General features: G+C 41.2%; 1 protein-coding gene across 5 annotated transcripts in view; it reads right to left on the bottom strand.

Moving 5' to 3' along the window:
- The window catches only part of CTBP1 (C-terminal binding protein 1), a 225,622-nt gene that overhangs the window by 28,109 nt on the left and 177,444 nt on the right, over positions 1-20,069 (bottom strand). For 4 of the 5 annotated variants that reach the window (XM_021395829.1, XM_021395830.1, XM_021395828.1 and 1 more), the window contains one exon: positions 9,759-9,913. In XM_021395829.1, the coding sequence (XP_021251504.1) occupies positions 9,759-9,913 (155 nt within the window). Of the gene's footprint in view, positions 1-9,758; positions 9,914-13,286; positions 13,471-20,069 lie in introns of those variants that run through there. The other variant, XM_021395832.1, reaches the window with a different exon arrangement.

The raw sequence follows: 20,069 nt of genomic DNA, 5'->3' as shown, positions 1-20,069 counted from the left end.
TGTACTCATGCAAACATAAGGTCAGCTCTCCGAGGGGTGACCCCAGCTGCAGACACTGCTATTTGAGGCCCCCCCTTCCTACTCCATTACACCAACACTAGTATACTTAGTGGAAGTTCTTCCTAATGAAGTCCCACGTGATGCGCATTACCACAAGGCCAGCAGCACACTGAGAGCTGATCCCTTGGTTAAAACGTAAATCTGAATCCTCTTCTTCATAATGCACATCTTACTTCGCCCTTCCCAAGTTTCAACCCCGAGTTTCACACCCATGCATTTCCATGCACTTGGTGTTTCAGGCTTTGAGGTTCTGAAGATCTCCATGATATCCTGGCCCCCTCCAGTTGGCCATGTCCTCTACTCTGCATTGTATCACACACACTGCTGCTTCTTCTTCAGGGGCTGCTGCAGATGGCTGTGGCACTGGTAAAAACATCCTTTGCTCACGCATAACATGCAGTAGCTTACAGCAATCCACCCAAGGCTGATGGGTCAGGAAGACACTTCTCTCCAAGACTGGAAAGGGCCAGTGTGTTTGTGTGCACACAGAGCTTCCCCTACGTGAAGAAACACTGTAAGTCAAGTCTAAAAGATAGATGAACCGGCTCAGGCATTTCATTTGGGAATTTCACTTCATAATCATACATCTTTTATTAACTCGGTCAGTCAAGACTAATTTGTACTCTGAGAGCACTGGTCTGCACTCATTACACTACAGTTTTGAGTCCATTCAGGTTCTGGCCTGGCACGAGGATATCAAAAAGTATTTGCTAGTATAAGAATGTATTCAATGAAAAGGAAAAACATTTTTCAGCTATGGCTTAATGCTGACGCTAACCATTTCCACATTCATTTATTCATTCTATGAAATATGAAACCAAAAGATATGACAAATCTTTTATGATTTTCTTTTTACTGATATGAGCTTCTAGGATTACAGATGAGTTAGCAAAGAAACACGCTGCCAACATGTAATCTTCTGCTGCTGTACATTATCTCACATTAATTTTTGATAATTAAATCATGTTACTGCTTTCTGTAACTAGCCATGCGACAGAAGTGTAACAAAAAAGCAAAAACAAACAGGGAATGTGAAGTTAGAAACATTCTGCATTGAAATTAATGTTAATAATACCACTCACAGCAGTAACAATGGAGTTTCTGTACTTTGATATTATTTGCATAAATTACATTCTCAGCCATTACATATTAAATGTACTTAAGTCTAGAAAGCTTGTTAGATCAAAAATAAAACTTGACCTAAATCTGAGTAGCAAATGAAACTGAAATCCAGCAGGAAGATAAGCAGGTAAACCTATAAACCTACTACCCAGTAGTAAACCCATGAATCTACTACAGTTTCATTACAAAAAAAATCAACTCCGACAATTTGCACTACAGATATAATTAATAAGCAAGTGAGAAATTTCAGGTATGTGACAGTCAGACAATACTCTTTCAAGATCTCCTGCACGGAAATGAAACAGGCAAGGTTTGACACAGCACAAACAGAGGTAGCTGTGTGCCTTCAGCAGCCATTTCTGCTTTCATCTGACTACAGCTGGCCTTTCCGGGAAAGAAGGATCTGAGATAAAAGTTAAAACACAGGACATGAGTTGGACTACGTAATCACCTGGTGACAGAAGGAAGCCATCTGCATTATTTTTATGCCCTCAATTACTGACTTACTTCCAGGTGAAGCTACAGAGAACCTGCTGAAAGCCTTTTTCATACCCTCTTCAGTGAGCTGACATCGTTTCCAAACAGAACAGTTCAGACAGGTCTTTTTGCTGCTCTTCAACCTCAGAATGACTGCTTTGCTTTCACAATACGCCATGTCTCCATGGCACTTAGAGAACTGATGACACTGTACTACGAAACATTTCTACTTCGAAGGATTTAACAGATCTTGAGTAGTGAATGTTGAAGGTTCAAATCCTTGTTACGCATTTTCTTTTTAGTTTTTTCATCTTAGTTCAACACTAGGCTATTTAAGCCATCATACCAAACACCACAAGGTGACCTTTACAACATACATGTCTCATATTATTTAAATAAAAGCTCGGTATCTTGAGTATTTTTACAAAAAAAGCATAAGAGTATATGAAATGTTAAGAATGGAACAGCAAGCCAGTTTGTCCTTTGGTCATCTAAACGTACACTAGTTCTCAATACAAAAAACTGATCTCAAAGGCTTGCAGATCAATTCAGATCACAAAAGCACAACACAGTACATAAAATGCCAAACTACTTCAATGCAGAGACAGAAGACATTTATAAAACAAATACAGAATGACAGCACAACGTTATTTTTTAAAAAGACCTCTCAGAAATCATTACCAGAAGTGATGTATTCCATCTGGTTCTAGAAATGACAGGATATTGTATTTCTTGGACTTGAAGCTTGCTGTGTCATCTCCAGTTAAATGTTCCAATGTCACCAAAAGTCACTTTTGCACGTTTAGGTAGACAATGTATTTCACTTTAAGTTGGGGAGGCCTTGCATTATCTGACTTGCAGAAGAGCAGCAATACATGAAATTTGTAGTCAGTGTTCTAACACAGGGGAAGGTTGAGGAGGCTTCTACCTGCTCAGAAAGACTCACCAGAACAGCGTGAAGGATCCATGCAAAACTAACACATTTAAAACTAAGAATAAAACCCAGTGTGCTCAAACAACAGTCAGCAGGTCTCTAAAACCATCAGTTTGTGCTGCTCTTTGGTGGCTCCAGTTTCTATTTATGAGACTACCAGCTTCATGTTTGATTCCTACGATCAGTGTTGCTGTCAGTAACATAGCCAATTCATGGAACTCACTTTTACCAGGACACTGCTTAGTGGTCTTCTACTAATTCTAGTGGTATTAGGTATGACACTAAACGTGATGACTTTGGTTTATGCCTTACATAAATACAAATAAGTATAGAAATGTACATAAACACATTACTTACAGACTCCTGAAAACACTCGAAGAACCATATAAACATACTACATATATAGAAAAGAATCACAGAATATAATGAGTATAGAAACATAGAATATATGTAGTATAACCATATATAAATTACTTGTATACACATAATATATGACAGCGTATTTCTAGTTTATAAAATACAGTTTTTAAAAACAGGTACATATACACAAAACTGTATATAAATGCCTAACTTGTAGGAGACTTCCTTTTAAAAAACCTACATGGAAGTCAGCCCTTTACTGCCAATTATATGCAGTAGTTTTATGACAAGTCGATTTCTGAAGTTTTCTGAGACTCTAAAGACACTTTTCATAGCATCAGAGAATCACTGAAGTTGGAGAAGACCTCTAAGATCATCTAGTCCAACCATCAGCCCACCCCCACCATGCCCACTAACCATGTCCTTCAGTGCCACATCTCCACAGTTCTTGAACACCTCCAGGGAGGTGGTGGTGTCACCGTCCCTGAGCAGCCTGTTCCAGTGCCTCACTCTTCTTTCTGAGAATTTTCTTCCTAATATCCAACCTGAATTATTCAAGTGACAAAGGTAAAGAGAAACAGGCCTGTAGCTATGGTTTTATACAGCACATGGGAAAACTCTGACAAACTGGAAACATGGTAACAAAGCTATTTGGATTGGAGAGTTCTGAAATTGGAGGGCAAAAAAGGGTTTAAAAGATCTTTTTATCAAGAATTCTATGCATTAACTTCTATGCTCCATTAATATCACAGAATTGTGTAGCACCTCAGTTCAAGTCTCTCAGTCACTTGGATGGATCAAACTCCTCTGCCAGAGGATCATTATCTCACGAAAGTCACCGATGACAAAGCATCAACCCACGTAACTGCGTCAACAAAAAGCTGTTAATAACCATCAGCAACTTTCAAGCCCCAGTGATCCTTAGTGAAGATCCAGCAGCAGGAAATGAAGCCAAATGCTCGTTGCTAACTGCACCTTCGCAGAGCCTGGTCTGCCTGTAGGATCCATACAGGCTGCTTGCTGGGCACAGCAGCCCTCTGGCTGGCTGCAGGTGCTGGCAGCTTGCTCCTAATACTGCACTTGACCTCTACCATTACCAATGAGAAATTTGGCAGACATTGGCAGAAATGTCATTGAATACATACACCAATTTTCTATACATCTTTACTGTGATAAATACGAAAGGTAATATTTTGTTGTATTACGTGTAAGAGAGGTTTCAGGGTTTCATTTTCTCATTTTTCTTTCAGTCTTTCATAAGGAATTTGATTCTAGGTACATTCAAACAGTCTCCCTAAATCTTCAATGTTTTCAATCAACTCCTAAGTGTCAGCTTATTCCCAAGCATACATTACAGCTCCATTTTAATCCGTACACATTGAAAATGTCATCTGGTGGACAACTACGATGTTGGGAATGTAACAATATAAACTGCAGCGATGGTGCAAAAGCGAAGTTACAGCTTCACTTCTAAATGGGTAAGAACTTGAAGCTGCAAAAATTACCTTACTCAACTATTACTAAAATAGGAACAAATCAAACACTCATCTGACCAGCGGCAGCACCTTCGATTTGTCTCAGCTTCAAAACATTTGTTGCATTATGAAAGCTCTTCAGCTCCTCTTTGAATCACTCTTAGATAGTAACGGCACTGACTGGAAATGCTTCTACAGTTAATTCCCGTGTGGATAAGTGATTGAAAACTCCTGGTCCTACTTCACTGAACCAGAAGTTCAACTTCTAAACGTTTTCATTTGCAATAAAAATATGGAAACATCGTATCCTTGCAAAGGTAATTTTGGCTTGTGCTTTTAGCAGGGGTCAAGGAATTGGAGGCATTTTAGCTTTACTAATGGCTAACACTCGAAAGGCTGCAGTGCAGGTTTACCACCCAGACTACATCTGCCCTCCCAGCTGAGTACTGTGTCTTCCTCAATGTTTTGAGGAATTGGGCCTCTGAATGAAGCAGCAAATCCAGCCAGAACAACTCCCTGCCTTTTTTTCTTTTCCTTCTAGCTGATTTGAGAAAAGATGTAGGAAACCACAGAATTAAAAAAAAAAAAAAAAAACACAGAAAATGAGAATACGTACAGATTCTTTCCACAGCAAATACATTTTGCTCTATAGCTCATTCGTAATCAGCTGTGCTTTCTGTCTCTTTCATTCAAGTTTGCAGGGATCCCTTCATTTTTCCTCTGCTGGACTTAACGCTTCTATTGCCAGAGCTTGCATATTTTATGCTTAGCTCCTTTCAGCTAGAAAATGCACACTCTCTCTCTGTCTCTCTCTCTCTCCATATATATAAAAAGAAGTCAGGAAGCCTGAAGACTAAAGAATTTCAACTCCAAAAGTCTGATGCAACACAAAAACCTCAACAGCATGCTCCAGTCTGTGATGCCTCCAAAGGTAAAGAAGTAGAAAGAGCAAGGCTGCACAAATCAGAAGTGCTGGCTGGCTGAGCTGCCACGGAGGGAGAAAGAGCAGTAAACCTCACTCAAAAGGAGATGGATTTTGGCAGACAGAGGAGGAGAGTACAGGGCAAGAGAGAGGAAAAAAAAAGCAAGTCAACCTGGAATGAAGAAAGCAGCAAGCTAATGACTGATTTCAGCCTCCTGATAGAGTGAGAAAACCCAGTTCTCAGTCACCTTCAGCTCCCCATGACACAGTTTGACAAATGAAATGCTCAATTTCACATCGCCATGTACAGTCTTTATAGCAGGAGAGAATCTAGAAGCCAAAAGTTTCAATGCACGTTGCGTTCTGAGATACAAATACCTACAACAGTCCTGAACACAAAACACTTCCTCTATGGAGATGGGGAGCGGCAAAAAATTGTTAAAAATCAATAAAATCCTACACATACATAATTTCTGAAGAACCATAATAAATGTCCTTAACTGCAAAGTTACTGCAGTGCTTTGGGTCACTCTCAGTAGAAGTCAGGGATCGCTTCAGCACTGCAGCCTTTTCAAAGCAATGCAACATACCCTAACCACCCAGCTTGCTTTCCACCCAGCAGCAGCAGGAACAAAAGCTTTGACCTGAGATAAAGCAGAGTTCTAATGTACGTTATTATTTGTTTGTGACTTGCATAGAGTCAAGTTACTTATTTCCCATACTTCCATTTCTTCAGCTATAAAAAGAGAATGACACATAAGCTCTATGACATAGGGAAATCCCTACAGAACTGAAACTTGCACACTAACCTGTCCAAAGAAAACTCTTTTATTAGTGCACACAATAAGGTGCATCAACATTTGCTAGCATCTTGCTTTTGACACACACAAGCGGCATTCAAATCCTGATTTCTATTCCTCCTTACTGCCTGCGTGCGTTAAAATCTCTCAGATTCCTCATCTGCGACAGAAAAAAAAATCTAGATTGCAGTTTACTGCTGTCTCACATCTCATACAAATTCCTCTTTTTGCACTCTCCATTTCTATTCCTGTCTAGCCATTTTAAAACATCATATTTAAGCCATCATCCTGTTCCTCAAACTCTCTCACAGCAAGTAGAAATCCCTCCTCTGGATTCCAGAATGTTTCCTGTTCTACTGCTGATTCCTCACTTCCTTGCAATCAGGGAACTATGCAAACCACTGTACACCACAACTTACTTCACTTGTCATCTTATTGCAGCCTTTCATTCTTCTCAACACTAAACCTTTTCCTGGTGTTCTGTCATCTCTTCCTTCGCAATGGTCTTTAGCAAATGAACATCCATTAGCAAATATATTTTCATTAACAAGGCAGTGCCATTTAGAACAGCCAGGAACATGCATTCTAAATCTACAAACATTTTAAATACTGCTTCAAATAGACAACTCCTGATTTTACAGCTTTTCCTGAAAAAAAATATACATTCATTAAAACACCATTTCCAAATGATGTATTAGACAGGCATTACTAAAACACAGGTATTTCTTCTCTATAGCTCTAAAAATGGGTTGAAAGTAGTCATTTTTTCAAAGCAAGCAAGCAGCTGATGTGAAAAGTGAGTACTTTGCATATGCAAAGTAAGCAGTGCTCTGCATTTCATAAACTGATCTATGTAATTTTACTTTAACAATATGAAAATGAAGGAGGGTTGGTGATTTTTGTCGCAGAACTTTATCACCTTGAAGAACACAAACTTTGCAAACCCAAACGTTTTAGGGCTGCATCACCCTTTGGACTCATGAAAACCTGTATCATGACAACGTACTGGTTGCTACTGAAAACACACTTCATAGATACATTATTGAGTTCAATACAAATGAATTCTTTTAATATAAGAAACAATGGAAGCAAGCTTTAGAATACACAATAAATACAAACACTTGTAAAGATCAGCAACAGAGTACCTGCATTACTCATCACGTTTCAGTTACTTTAAGCTGCAACTTGAGATACACATGCTTTCAACCTCCATAATCTGAAAAATTCACTTCCTACAAATCACTGGTAGGGGAAAATATTTGATGTTTCTAAGGAAAGGCAATCGTGCCACTCAGGAGTTCCTCAGTCTTGATGCATTAAAAATTAATGACGTTGATTTTTGTAAGCAAAGCAGAGCACTATACAGGTGGTGCAGCTGACAGCATTCACCTGGAGAGTAGACTGCTATTATTTACTAGAAGAGTGAAACAGCATTGACATTGCTTATTCTTCCTGCACTCTTTAGTCCTTCTAACCAGAATCAGCTATCCCACACGTCACATTTCTGATGATGGCATGAGACAGGAGTGAAATTAAAACAGCATTTAAACATGATGAAAAGCAGACAGACGGAAACATGCACCTCAAGAAATGTAATGTAGTGACTTAAGAGAAAAGGCTTTTTTCAACCCCCACAAATTAACTTCAAAAAAAAATAGATGGTGAATACAAAGAAGTTCTCACTTGTTTGTATTTGTCCTCTAGTTAGTTACTGTTAGGTTCTCTTGCCACAATAGCAAACACTTCTGGTTGCATGCACAGCAGAACCACAGATCTCTTTTCAACACAGGAAATTTGCATTAGTTTTCAGTAAAATCTTTTTCTTTCAAAACGGAATGTCACAACAGAATATAAGCTCAAACTAACATTAAGCCAGTACTGCTGCTGCAGAAAACAACTTAAAAGATCATTCTTGACTATTGCTCTGACTAAAGCATATTCCTGTATGGGGAGAGGGGTGGAGATTAGACAGCAAATCTGCACCAGAGAGCCACCAAGGAATACTGGGCTTTGCAAGAGGAGAGTCATCTCTTATTTTTGTCTGAAACATGAGAACCAGCTGTTTTAGCCTGCTGTGCTGCTGCAGCATGAGAAACTCTTTAATCTTCTAATGCTGGAAAAAGAAAATATACAACAGTAGCTCTTAAAAATCTTGAAGGTTTTAACAATGGAAACTTTTTTCAGGATAAAAATATATTTCTTAGGAAGTTGGGAACTGAATAGTTTGTTGGTGGGTTCACACTAAAAAAACGCTGACATGAAAGGGACTACTGAAAAAATATATTTGTGTAGTAACAGAAGGGAAATCATTGTATTGGTATTCTATGCAACTGGCTGGCTTTATAAGAAAGTCAAAGAAAAGATTAAGTCTTCCATCACGTACAGATACCAGGCTCTAAAATGTTTAAACAACGCTATATAAGAAAATGAAAAGTAAATAAGCAATAAAAACAGTTAGTGAAAAGCTTCTGAAATAACAAGCCTAAGGGTTACTATAATTAGCATAGAACGAGCTTAACAATATCTTTATAGAGAAGCAAGATTATTGGTGCAATTCAGTTCAGCTGACGTAACACTTCACAGCTGAAGCACACTCAGCAGTACGCACAGCACACGCTCTGCTCGCAGAAGCGGATACAGACACCCAACAAGCCTTTACGTTAATACTTGGATTTGTACTCATCTATTATGCATCTTCACTGGAGAGGAGAAACATAAATACCCCTGGAACAGACCCAACTGACCTCTGCCGTCACATGCATTTCAGTTTTTACTTCCACAGAAGCAGGTTTCACTCTATCAGGTGAAGGGATACTTGACCAAAATTAATTCTACCTCTGCAGAAATACGGATGTGGAAAGGCTCTACTGCCATCTGAGGAGCAGCAAAGGTGTGAGGTAGATGCTAGGCCTTCACGCTGAAAGAAGTCTTCCAAGAGAACGTGCAGGTGCACATGGCAGCTGGCACCCTTAGCAATCACCACAAAAAATGGGTATGCCTCTAAGAAAATGAGAAATCCGTTGACAGCATTAGAAGCCACCAGCAGCTTCACATGCCTCCCAATCAACAGGAAGGGCACAAGCTTCTGGGATTACACACAGTTAAAATGCACTTCTATGTTCTTTTTCAAAATACATTTTTGGTTAGCTTTTGTTTTTAAAACTCCAGCATGAATTCACAGTGCACACACCTTCTAAGCCAACAGCTGGCTAAGCTGAGAAGTTTGAAAAGTTCTTCACACAGCCAATTCAATACTGATATTTGGCTTTCCAGTTGAAAGCTTAGCAACAGTGTTTCCAAGAAGCATTTCAAAACATCATGTAATGTAGTTTTCCCAGATGTAACAGTCTCCGTGAATCTAATTCAGTTGGTAAGCATACAGACAAGACCCAGCCAAGGATACACTGCAAAGAAGGCATACTTTGAAACAGACATTTTTATCTTTGTTCATCACTTCTAATAAATGACAGTAAATCACCCAGGTAATTAACTATTAACCCAAATGCAACATCTAAGACATTGTCACTGCTACCAAAACACCGTATCTGTAGTCATTACATTATCTGCGTGTTCTAAAACACCAAAATTATCCCTCTTTGTAGTATTACCTTTTCATGAATTTCTTGTGTAGACTGAGCATCGCAAAATGCCACTGTGGCTACATCCTTCAGAATAGGCATTTCTACTGTACAATCCCTGCCATCCAGCAATGCTACCAACGGGCGTGGGTGCATGGGCCCATTCATGATCGGAGGTCGAATGCCTACGAAGAAACAGAGAAGACGAGTTATTCAAGCCACGGAAATGCAATAAAAACAGGTTATAGCCAGCCTGCGCGTTCTGATGGCAGAAAAAGATTTCAAGGATTGAAGCTAATAAAAACAGGAACAAAATCCGCAGTCAGTAAACAAAGAATATTTCTCATACTAAGAAAAAACACAACGGAGGCTCGGGAGGTTGATCAATGGAAGGTGGCTGAAAACACTAAGGGAATAAGATGGTGTTCTAAAAGGACGCTCTTACTGCACTGTTAAGAAGCATCTGGGCGACCTTATCCAAGATTTATGTTTTGATTGGATTCCACACCTTTACGAGCTCCAGATAGAGTGAGAAAGATCTTGCCCAGGCTTGTACATGATGGAAGACTATATGCAATTCAGTAAGGAGCTGAGCATTCAATTTGCATGTGACTATTATCTGCTCCTACTAAAATTTAACTGAAAAAGAAAAGCCTACAACAGCAAAAATGCGCATTTACTGAAGATCCATTGTCCAAGTATACATGTTTAGTGCTGATCTATGTAGGTCTGCTTCAATTCAGAAGTTCTACACAACGATTTTGTTTGATGATCTAATGCATCATACTTAATCCACCACTGAAAGCTCCCTGGCAAAACATGTGCAAAATGCTCATCCCTAAACCAGCATCACACTTGGAGCTTTGTAGGTTGACAAATAAATACACATTAAACATTTGGGGGAAGGAAAAAAATCAGTTCAAAGTACAGGCTTCATTTATATCCTCTTTATGGAGACTTAAAATGAAAAGTAATCCTCATAACAAGATATTCAGAGAGTATCTTTTTACTGTATGGATGCTATAAATATATAAAAGTACTCCAGGGAACAATATTAAACCATTACATTTACACAAAAGCAGTTAAGCGTGGGTGGAAAAAAAGGACTTCCTGAAGAGATAAGGAAAAATGAAAGCAAGAGTACAGTACATGAATTTTTCCTCCTTCAAAACAAGTAGTTTTAAACACCGCAGAGCAAAGCAGGCTAGATATTTCTTGTGCACAAATGCAAACGATGCTGCAGCGTGAATTTAAAATGTTTGCTTCCTGCTTTATAACCTGAATTAACCCAATACGACTGCAGAAGACTGAGGCTCCCCGGCTATCCCCCACTAGAAATATCTGCATCTGAAGCCTCCGCCTGCGTCAAAAAGCATGCCCTGAAAGACTGCCATCTGCACTGCAAGTCCCAGTTCTGCACACAGGATACCCAGTGCAGGAAACCAGCTGCTGGGGAATGGAATTTTCACAATGAGCAGAAGTGACCAGCCTTACTACAACCTGGCAATTACATTCTTCACCTACTGAAACAGTTCTTGTACTCAAAGATGACTCAACATGGGTTACTGGAATTTCTGCTGTTGGCCTGCACTCTCAGCTAGCACCTGACATGGAGTACCTTGAGCAAACACAGCTAGCTTTAATTTGAATGCAATTGCTTAACACTTCAGATGGCTTATCCAGCAGCAAACAGCAAAAGGATCTTGCAGACGGGACACAGAAGGACAGCAGATCCTCATCGATCCTTCTGCATTCGGTCACTGAAGCACATCTGGTCTCTTTTCATTCTAGTCCCAACATCTGCCAACCGGAGTGCAACTGCAGCACTGTCCCCATAGCAGACAGGCATTCAGGCATGAAAAGCATTCACCAAAGTGTTCCAAGGTTGCAGTGCTCATGAGAAGCACTGTCTGTTGGAAATCCAGCAATACCTAACCTCTACTCTAATACCCATCCTCAGAAATGCTTCTGGTGCCCAGAAAAAAAAAATTTACCCATTATTTCAGTAAACAGCATTTAATATCCCACCAAATATATTAATAGAAATTCAGCACCTTGCTAACCTACTCTTTGTTGTTACATGCCTGAACCTTACATGGCCACACAACCTTCAGGCAGTCATTTTCAATAAATAAACCACACACTCGTAATGTGGTACAGGACACGAACACAACGTGAACACATAATACAAATGCTACATACCTATCCCAAGAATAATTGCTATCCTTTAATAGGAACTTAATTATAAAACCCCAATCTTCAATTTATTTTAGAAGCGCTCTAAAATGAAGCATGTTATAGACTTGTTCGTGTTTCTCACCAAAATATGCAATAGCATTAATAAAATGCAATTATACTTTGAAACAAATGTAAAAGTGACAGTGCAAGCCCCACTCACACTGAATACAATAATTTTGCTTGCTTTACAAGTGAAACATTAATGGTCATCTTCTAAATCAGGAGTAAAGCCAGGATTTCAGTGACAAGTTTGAACCAAGCTAAAGCAGATAAAACATACACAACTTCGCGAGAAGTGTATCAGATGAAAGAGGAGAAGCGTGGCACAGTTGATTTCCCTCAGAGATAGCAAAAAGATCTGTCAAGGGAAGAGCCCACACAGCCCAAACTGATAACGAGATTAAAAGCCGTCCCCTTCAAAAACCATTCTTCTGACTAGAGCTGTCTCAAAAAAAAAAAAAAAAAACTAATAAAATAGAGTACTGCAAAACACAGCTCTTTGAAATAACCATTTCTGTAAATCACACAAAGTTGCACCCTGCTTTTCCCTTACGCCTTTTGAACGAATGCTAGAAGGCATGGCACAGCAAAGCCCCGAAGTACAGGAGCCGAAGCCAGCAGAACAAAGAGGGGAACTCTCCCCAGGGGCACCCCAGCACTAACAGTCCCCAGAACTCAAACGCATCCAGTGACCTTGACCACGAAAAGCCCACAAAGCCTGGCTTGCCAAAAATCCTTTCTGAACTGCAGCATGGACTTCCTGTTGCACAATCTTTCCGCCCGAATGCCCTATCGCCGAATCGCAGACAATAACTCAATACTTAAGTAAACTTACAGTAACTTAATCGCAGTGGTAGTCATTATTTCAAGTTTACTTTTGCAGAGGCACGGTTTCGCGATGAATCAGAAACGTTTGAACAAAAAACTGCTTCTCCCACCATTTAGCTACATTCTGCTGCTTCTTATCTAGAAATGTCACACTGCACCACGTGGTCGGTCTTGCAGCAGCCCCTTGGAATGGCAGGAGAAAGCAATGTGTGTTTAAGAGCAGTATTTTCCACGCCCGCGTTAGCAGCAAATCACGCAGCTCAGTGCCAGGGAGGAATAAAACCGTAAACTGGTCCAAAGCGACATCCAGCACCACAAACACGGAACTCTGTTAAAAAAAATCATGTCACTTTGCTGGCTTATTTATGTATACGGTACGGCATTTTATGTAACTCAGATAGCAAAAGGCATACATCCACCCCCCACATCCTTTGGTAAGGGGAAACAACCTCGGCTTAGCCTAACTTGAGACTTTCAGGAACCCCTACCAACCTGACATTTCTTAATCTGAGCCTGACTTCCAGGGTCATGAATTCGATTTCTCAACGCTTTACAAATCTTCAGTATTCTGAGGCAAAATAGCAGCCTGTCATTCCATCCTCATTTCCACGTCTTTAACTTTTCTTGCAGGCTCCTGTAATCTTGAACCAAAGCTTTTAAACTTCTTAGCCACTGCAACCTCTGTAGCCTGGATCGTGTTCAAATTTTTACTAAAAAATTAAACACAAACAATACATTAAAACAACATTAAGGGTCTGACTTGCTCTAGCAGAAGCCAGGAAGCTCAACGTTAAAGCTTCTCACTGCATCTGCACCCTTCCCCCTTCGGCTGCTGCTCTTCCACTGCCTGCCACTAACATCCCAGGGAGCACAGGATGGCAGCAGCACACAGGTGCACTGTAACCACAACTACCTGGACACCTCCCCACCACTCCTGCTTTGCCAGGTGAGCAGGGATGGGAGGAGCACCCAGCACTGAAGGAGCACCTGGATGCAGCGAGAAGCCTTAACCCTGAGCTTGCTGGTTGGATGAGTAAAAGCCAGGCCTTTAAGGTTATCTGAATGTATTTAAGGAAAGCAAAGGTTATCCTGACAGCTTAATCCAGCTGTGAATGGGTTTGGTGCTTCTCCCCAGTACAGAAATAATCCAGTGGTGAAGCTCTTGTCCTGCTGGTGACCGCTAGAGTTTCTTTAAAATAGGTTTTTCTAAAACACCACCTGGTACAAGGTGCACACAGAGCAGTCAGCCTGTGGTGTATAGCTGCCACAGGTGCATTGCACCAGTGCCTTCTGGAGCTGCAATTTGGACTAGCTGCACTACAAAAAGCTGTCAAAGGTTTCACATTTTTCTGCTGCTGCCTGATGTACCATCGTTAGCATCAGATGTCTCTCAAATAAGGCATGCACCTTAGAAGTAAAGGACACGGTCAGGTCTGTAGGCCCAAAATTCGACCTACCTTTCATTTCCTTAAATCTGTCTGCAAAGTCCATGTAATTCTTTAAATGTGTTTTTCTTTCCTCAAAACAAACGCTTCAATTCTGTTTTCTGAAAGATATATCACTGCCAAAAAGCACAACACTCATCAGTAACCCCCTAATGACAAAGCAACATGCACAAGAAATGGGGGACAGCAGGCCCGGGAGAGTTTTCATTGTCACATTTCTGGGAATTCTTATAAACACGAAGATTCAACAAGCAGGAAAACTCCCCTGACAACATCCTTTCCAAAGACTTTTTCCTACCAACCTTCCGTTACGCACAGCAGAAACAACACAGTGATTTACGCTTTTAACAAAATGCCAACTGCTGAAAAACTTCATCTCTATCTCCAGAAACAAGACCCGAAAATGACAGGCTGGGCATTCAGCTCATTTACAACCTTGCATGTGTAAGATGAGACTGATCCCCTGGGGCATTTGCCTTCACTTTGCTTTCTTACCTAGGCTGTAACTTCAGTCACAGCTGTCACTTATTTACCAGAAGTCCTCAACAACATTACACATCCTTTTAAAAATAAACATTAATATTAAATTTGAGTAAAGAACAAGTTGTCAAAACAAACACAAATATCCCACTCCGAACATGAACACAGAAGCTGTTATGAATTAGGTTTGCCAACGTGCTCTACTAAAATTCCTAGAGAAGGCATCCTTCAGAAACATCTCATGGCTCCTGGCACCTCGTGCATTTTGAAGCCTGGCCCCTGTTTCGGTAAGCTCAGCGTGCGTGTGCCATGACCTCAAGCGGCACTTTGACTCAAGGCAGGACAAAACTAAAGAGCAGTCCAGCAGGAATAAACTATAAGTACAGTTCAAGTACACGGGTCAGTAAAATGGATGTAAGAGAAGAGTGCTTACCAGCGTGGAAGTATGCAACGCAACCATCCCGATTCTGCCAGAATCTGATCCAACACCTTTGGTCACTGCCTCCAGCAGAAGCGAGCTGTCACCTCCCATGACTTGGGATGCAGGATGAAGAATTTGAACGATTGTAGGAGTTAAGTAAAGAACACCATCACCAAGCAGCGCGTACAGGAGAGTGGTAGCTAGCCTTGGAAGCCAGAATTACTTAGGAGCAATAAATGAGAAAGGAATACAAATAAATTCCGCTCCTAACTATGCTTCTTTAGTGCAGGAATCTGCTGGAAATAATACTGAAATTAATGGGAAGAGTCCCACACCGATTTCCAAAGGAATAAGAACCAGACTTCACAGTACGCACACAAGAGGAAACCAAATATGAGCTTCACTAAAGCACATGAGCAGTCTCCACTGAAGGCTACGGGGCTCAGAGGTAAATGCTGAGAACACCAAAGGAGCACAATGGATGAACATTATGGCACTCTATACGTTTCTATTTACCTAAACTCGGTACAAAACATGTCACCTTCCTCCTTTTAATTTGCAAGAGCCCAAGAAAAACAGAAGTGGTTTCCGACGCTGTGCGCAGCACTCACACCCACTTACATCCTCTCGCTAATTGCAGAGACTGAAATGCACCCAGCCGCTCTCCAGGATGCTCCCAGCTCTCCCCTTACACAAAATACATCGCTCACACCACCACCACTTCCATAATTACCACTCCAGCCCATAGGCTTCCACATTCGAGACTCACGAATGCATCGCATCGTTATTTCACCGCTTGTGAGAATCAGCACGCGTATCCAACAAGATTGCTACAGCACACAATGCACAGAGTACTCTGATGCCATTTCTTTTCCCTTTTAGGATCACCTAAACAAAATAACGCAGTGATTTCTATTTAGAAAATGTCATTCCCTGTCGGTGCCGGGACATGAGAGTCACGAGTCCTTGTTAGCTCTCCATAGTGACACAGAGAATAAATGTGCCACTCTCAGGTATTTGTCAGATAACTATAAGGATAAGGGTTTCTTGTGCCTTTCTTTTTTTAATCAGCAGTCCCTAAGGAGTCTTTCTTCAGCATCTACTAATTCTGCTCTTACTTACTATTAATTACATGTGTACTTCAAACATCCAGGTGAAGCACTGCTCATCACAAAGTTATTCGACACATTCGGGGCGTGCTATAAGGATACGTGTAATATTCACTGCTATTTTTCACAATCAGAAAGAAAACAGCATTCATCACATCCATTTAACGTCAAATGAACAAGCAGTGCTAACGTGATGAGTTACTGCAGAATCTTTTAATTGTCTATCGAGGCTTAATCAGCAAATCCAATGACAACACTCACCTACCACTACATCATGTACCAGAACTGGGAAGCTCGAGCATCAGCACTACAACACGCGCAATGCACAGCACTGCAGAAGCCCTGTTTTCAAGTAACAGATGCATGAAAGCAAGCCCCAGAGAAAGGCAAAAACAGTTTAAAGGACAGCTGAAAGGTCTGCTCCAAGTATTTTTAGCTTCATTAAGTAATAAGGAAAGGAAGAATAAAGTTGGGGGGGGGGGGGGGAGACACTGACAGTGGTGGTAGAACTGCCCTAACTGAGCACGCTAGCATTATTTCCAGCTTTAGAGGAATCCTGGCTGAGGCTGTGGGGTTTGTTCCTTCTAACTCTGGTTTGAGGACGACTGATAAGTGCCTGCTTGCCAAGATGTTACGGAACCAGCTGAAACCCCTGCAGAATTCAATGCGAGAATCAAAGAAACCAAAGGCTCGACACTTCAGCAGTTGCCCTTGCCCACAACTACTCCCAGGCATCCATTTCCCTTACCAACGAGACCCTTCAAATATCTCTAAATGTCTCTAAACCACAGAGCTGGAAGCACAAATGCAGCCTGTTCCGGAGCCACGTGCAGCACACCTGGGCACCATCTCCTCGGGGACAGCCACCAAGGAGGAGCAGGTGAAATGCCACCCGCCTTAACACACACCCAAACTTCAGTTTATAATGCAATGGAACTTACATTTCAGTCCATAAACTTTATGGATCAGTGGGTGTGACTGAAAAAAAAAAAAAAAAAAAGCCAGTAGACTCCTGCAGACGGGAACTGGAAAAACAATCTGCTTCAACAATTGCAATAGGAGCAGCACCATTAACTCCCAGAGCCATTCCAGTAACAATACGGGTCCTGCCAAGACTTACAGAAACACTTTCCACAGAAGGACACGGGCCTGGAGATTCTGAGGACAGAACATCGGATACAGAGCACAAGCCCAGGACTTGCAGGAAGAGCGGGGCTGCCATGTGAGGTGACACACACCAGCAGCCTTGAGCACGGCTCTTCTACCCATGCATTGAAAATAAAGAAGGAAGCAATGCTTTAAATAATAAACCAACAAAACACGTCCTCAGAATCACCATCTTGCCCATGAACTGCATAAAAGCTGAACAGCCACATACCATTAATTTGAAATGTAATACACTCAAGGATCTGCTCTTGATTTGCCTGTAAAACATTAAGTAGGAAGGAATAAAAAGGATAATAAATTCTTTCTCTCCTCCTAAAATGTTTCCCTTACAGTAAGCTGTATTATTACAGCAGGTTTGGATTGGTTTGGCTTGCTTTAAAGCACCACCTGAGCCGTATCTCATCTCCTAGCACTATCAATCCAACCCCTTTCAGAGCACTAATTTCACATCACGTTTTAAAGGCACTGCCAATCAAACTTTGCCATTACAAAAATCAAACTTCTGGATCCAGTCCGTCACAGTGACAACTCTGTGCCTTTCTGCATCTCAGACATGGCACGGGATGCTGTCTCAGAGAAAGAAGCCCAATAACCCAAGCAAAGCCACCATCAAAGGCTTCCTTTATTCTGATCCCAAACACTGAAAGCAATTTCTCTAACAGCACACCTGTACTTTGACCAAGAACGTTAAACTATTACCCAGGGCACTCCTTAGTTTCCTTATCAAAAAGGATGAAGATAAGCAAGTGTGGGGCCTCGGATAACTAAATTAGTTTCACAAGGTTTAATATTTTTGAGGTCAGCACAACACACTCAAATGATACTAAAAATAACAGTACTAAAGTGTTCTGCAGATTGAACACAGCGCTCCCCGTTTTCCTTAGAACTTTTTAAACAAGAAGGAAAGCATGTAATGCCCTACGCCTTCCTTTCAGCTACAAATCATGGCAATACCTGCATCAACAGTGACAAAATATTCTGATTCTCCTTTTGAAGAATGTGAAGAAGGGAGAAGGGCTAGGAACTTCCCCTGAGAATTACAGCTGAAACACCCAAAAGCCTGGGCTATGCTTATGTATACCTAGGTACATATCTATATTGTACACATATTTAAGACCAAGGCAATTAAAAAGGGAGAACTCAGCACAGCATTACGGTCCCTCGCAAATGACGATGACGTCCCTAAGTCGCACTCCATTCTGTTTTCCTGAAAGCCAAAGCAACTCTGACCAACGCTGAAGCAGTGCAAAGTGCTTCCTAAAGCTCTTGTGATTCCTTGACCTTTTGGGTTCCTCCCACAGCCACCGACCTCTGCCGCTCTTGGTCAATACTAAGAAGATGGCTGGTGACTGTAACAAGCTAGAGAACAGTTCATAAAAATGGGAAACTGAGGAAAGCTGTGGCATAATGGAACCAGAGCCTTGCACGTCCCAGGCAGGGTACTCAACCCCAACCCACAGCGATTGAACTGAGCTTGAATAAATAGGATTTCCTAAAGAGATGTTCATTTTGAAGATAAGCAAACAGGATGTATGAGAATGACAAGCTCGCTGAGAGCGGGCCAGCAACAACAGTCCAAGTGCCAAATAAAACAGGCAGTTTAAGGCAAAAGCTGAGTTTATGTTATCGTGTTACTTTTAATCATAATATAATAAAAGCCATGATGTAAGAGAGCTGCTATACAGAGCTTTTCTTCAAGCAGATTTTGAGTTTCAATTACAAAGGCTCTCGTCCCGATGTCACAGTTAAAGCCGTCCTGAAATACAGTTAAACTCGGGGCTCATTCCCATGGCTTGATGGGAGAAGCAAATCATTTCTCCCCCCACACACACCACATATTAAAGGGGTTTAGAGAAGGTTTCTGAAGGCTTTCACTAGTTCCGTGGAAACAAAAGTCAGAAGTGTTTAAAAATGACCCATAGCTGCATTTTTCATTGGGCTTTATAACATTTCTTTTCGCCTCCGCAGTTTAACCATTTTAAACTAGAAAAGGGCTCATTCACAAGCATAAGAATGCCTTGGCTGCAGATAAAGGCTCGTAATTATTTTTCAGGGCACAAATCACGTCCTATCTCCCTATATCGCATAAAACATTAAACAGTGCTAAAAACAGCAGTCGCAAGGAAGTGGTATAAAAGGAACTACTGATTCTATTAAGAGTTACAAAATCTTAAGGCAAAAGGGTACCCCTCCCTCATCACACAGACGAGATCCCTTAGGAGCTAATCCTTCCTACCGCACGTTTCTTCTCTCTTTTAGCACCACGTTTTGGAAAATGAATGCGCTGTCCCCTTTCCCAGCAAGCTGACAGCCTGCACTTTTATTCTAGCTTCTTCCATCCATGCTTGATATTTAAAAAAAAAAAAAAAAAGAGTTTGTTACAGCTCCTGTGTCCCGCAGTGTGCAGGAGGCAGAGACATTTAGCAAGCTGCCCACAGCACACGTGTGTGTCACAGAAATGTCATCTCCCCCTCTCAGTGACAGCACCGCGGCTCCTGAGAAATGGGCAGCACGGCAATGACCACAGCAGCTCCCTTCCACTGTTAGAACAGAGACTGAAGCAATATGAATGGAAACTAGATGGATGCAAAGAAGAATGTCCAAAATAAGCAGCTCTGTTCCGCGGATCTTTATCTACATACTCAAACTAGAA

This window comes from Numida meleagris, chromosome 4, assembly GCF_002078875.1.
Source record: "Numida meleagris isolate 19003 breed g44 Domestic line chromosome 4, NumMel1.0, whole genome shotgun sequence".
Lineage (NCBI taxonomy): Eukaryota > Metazoa > Chordata > Aves > Galliformes > Numididae > Numida > Numida meleagris.
Note: the sequence above shows the minus strand (reverse complement) of the source record. Positions and strands in the feature narration are given on the sequence as shown.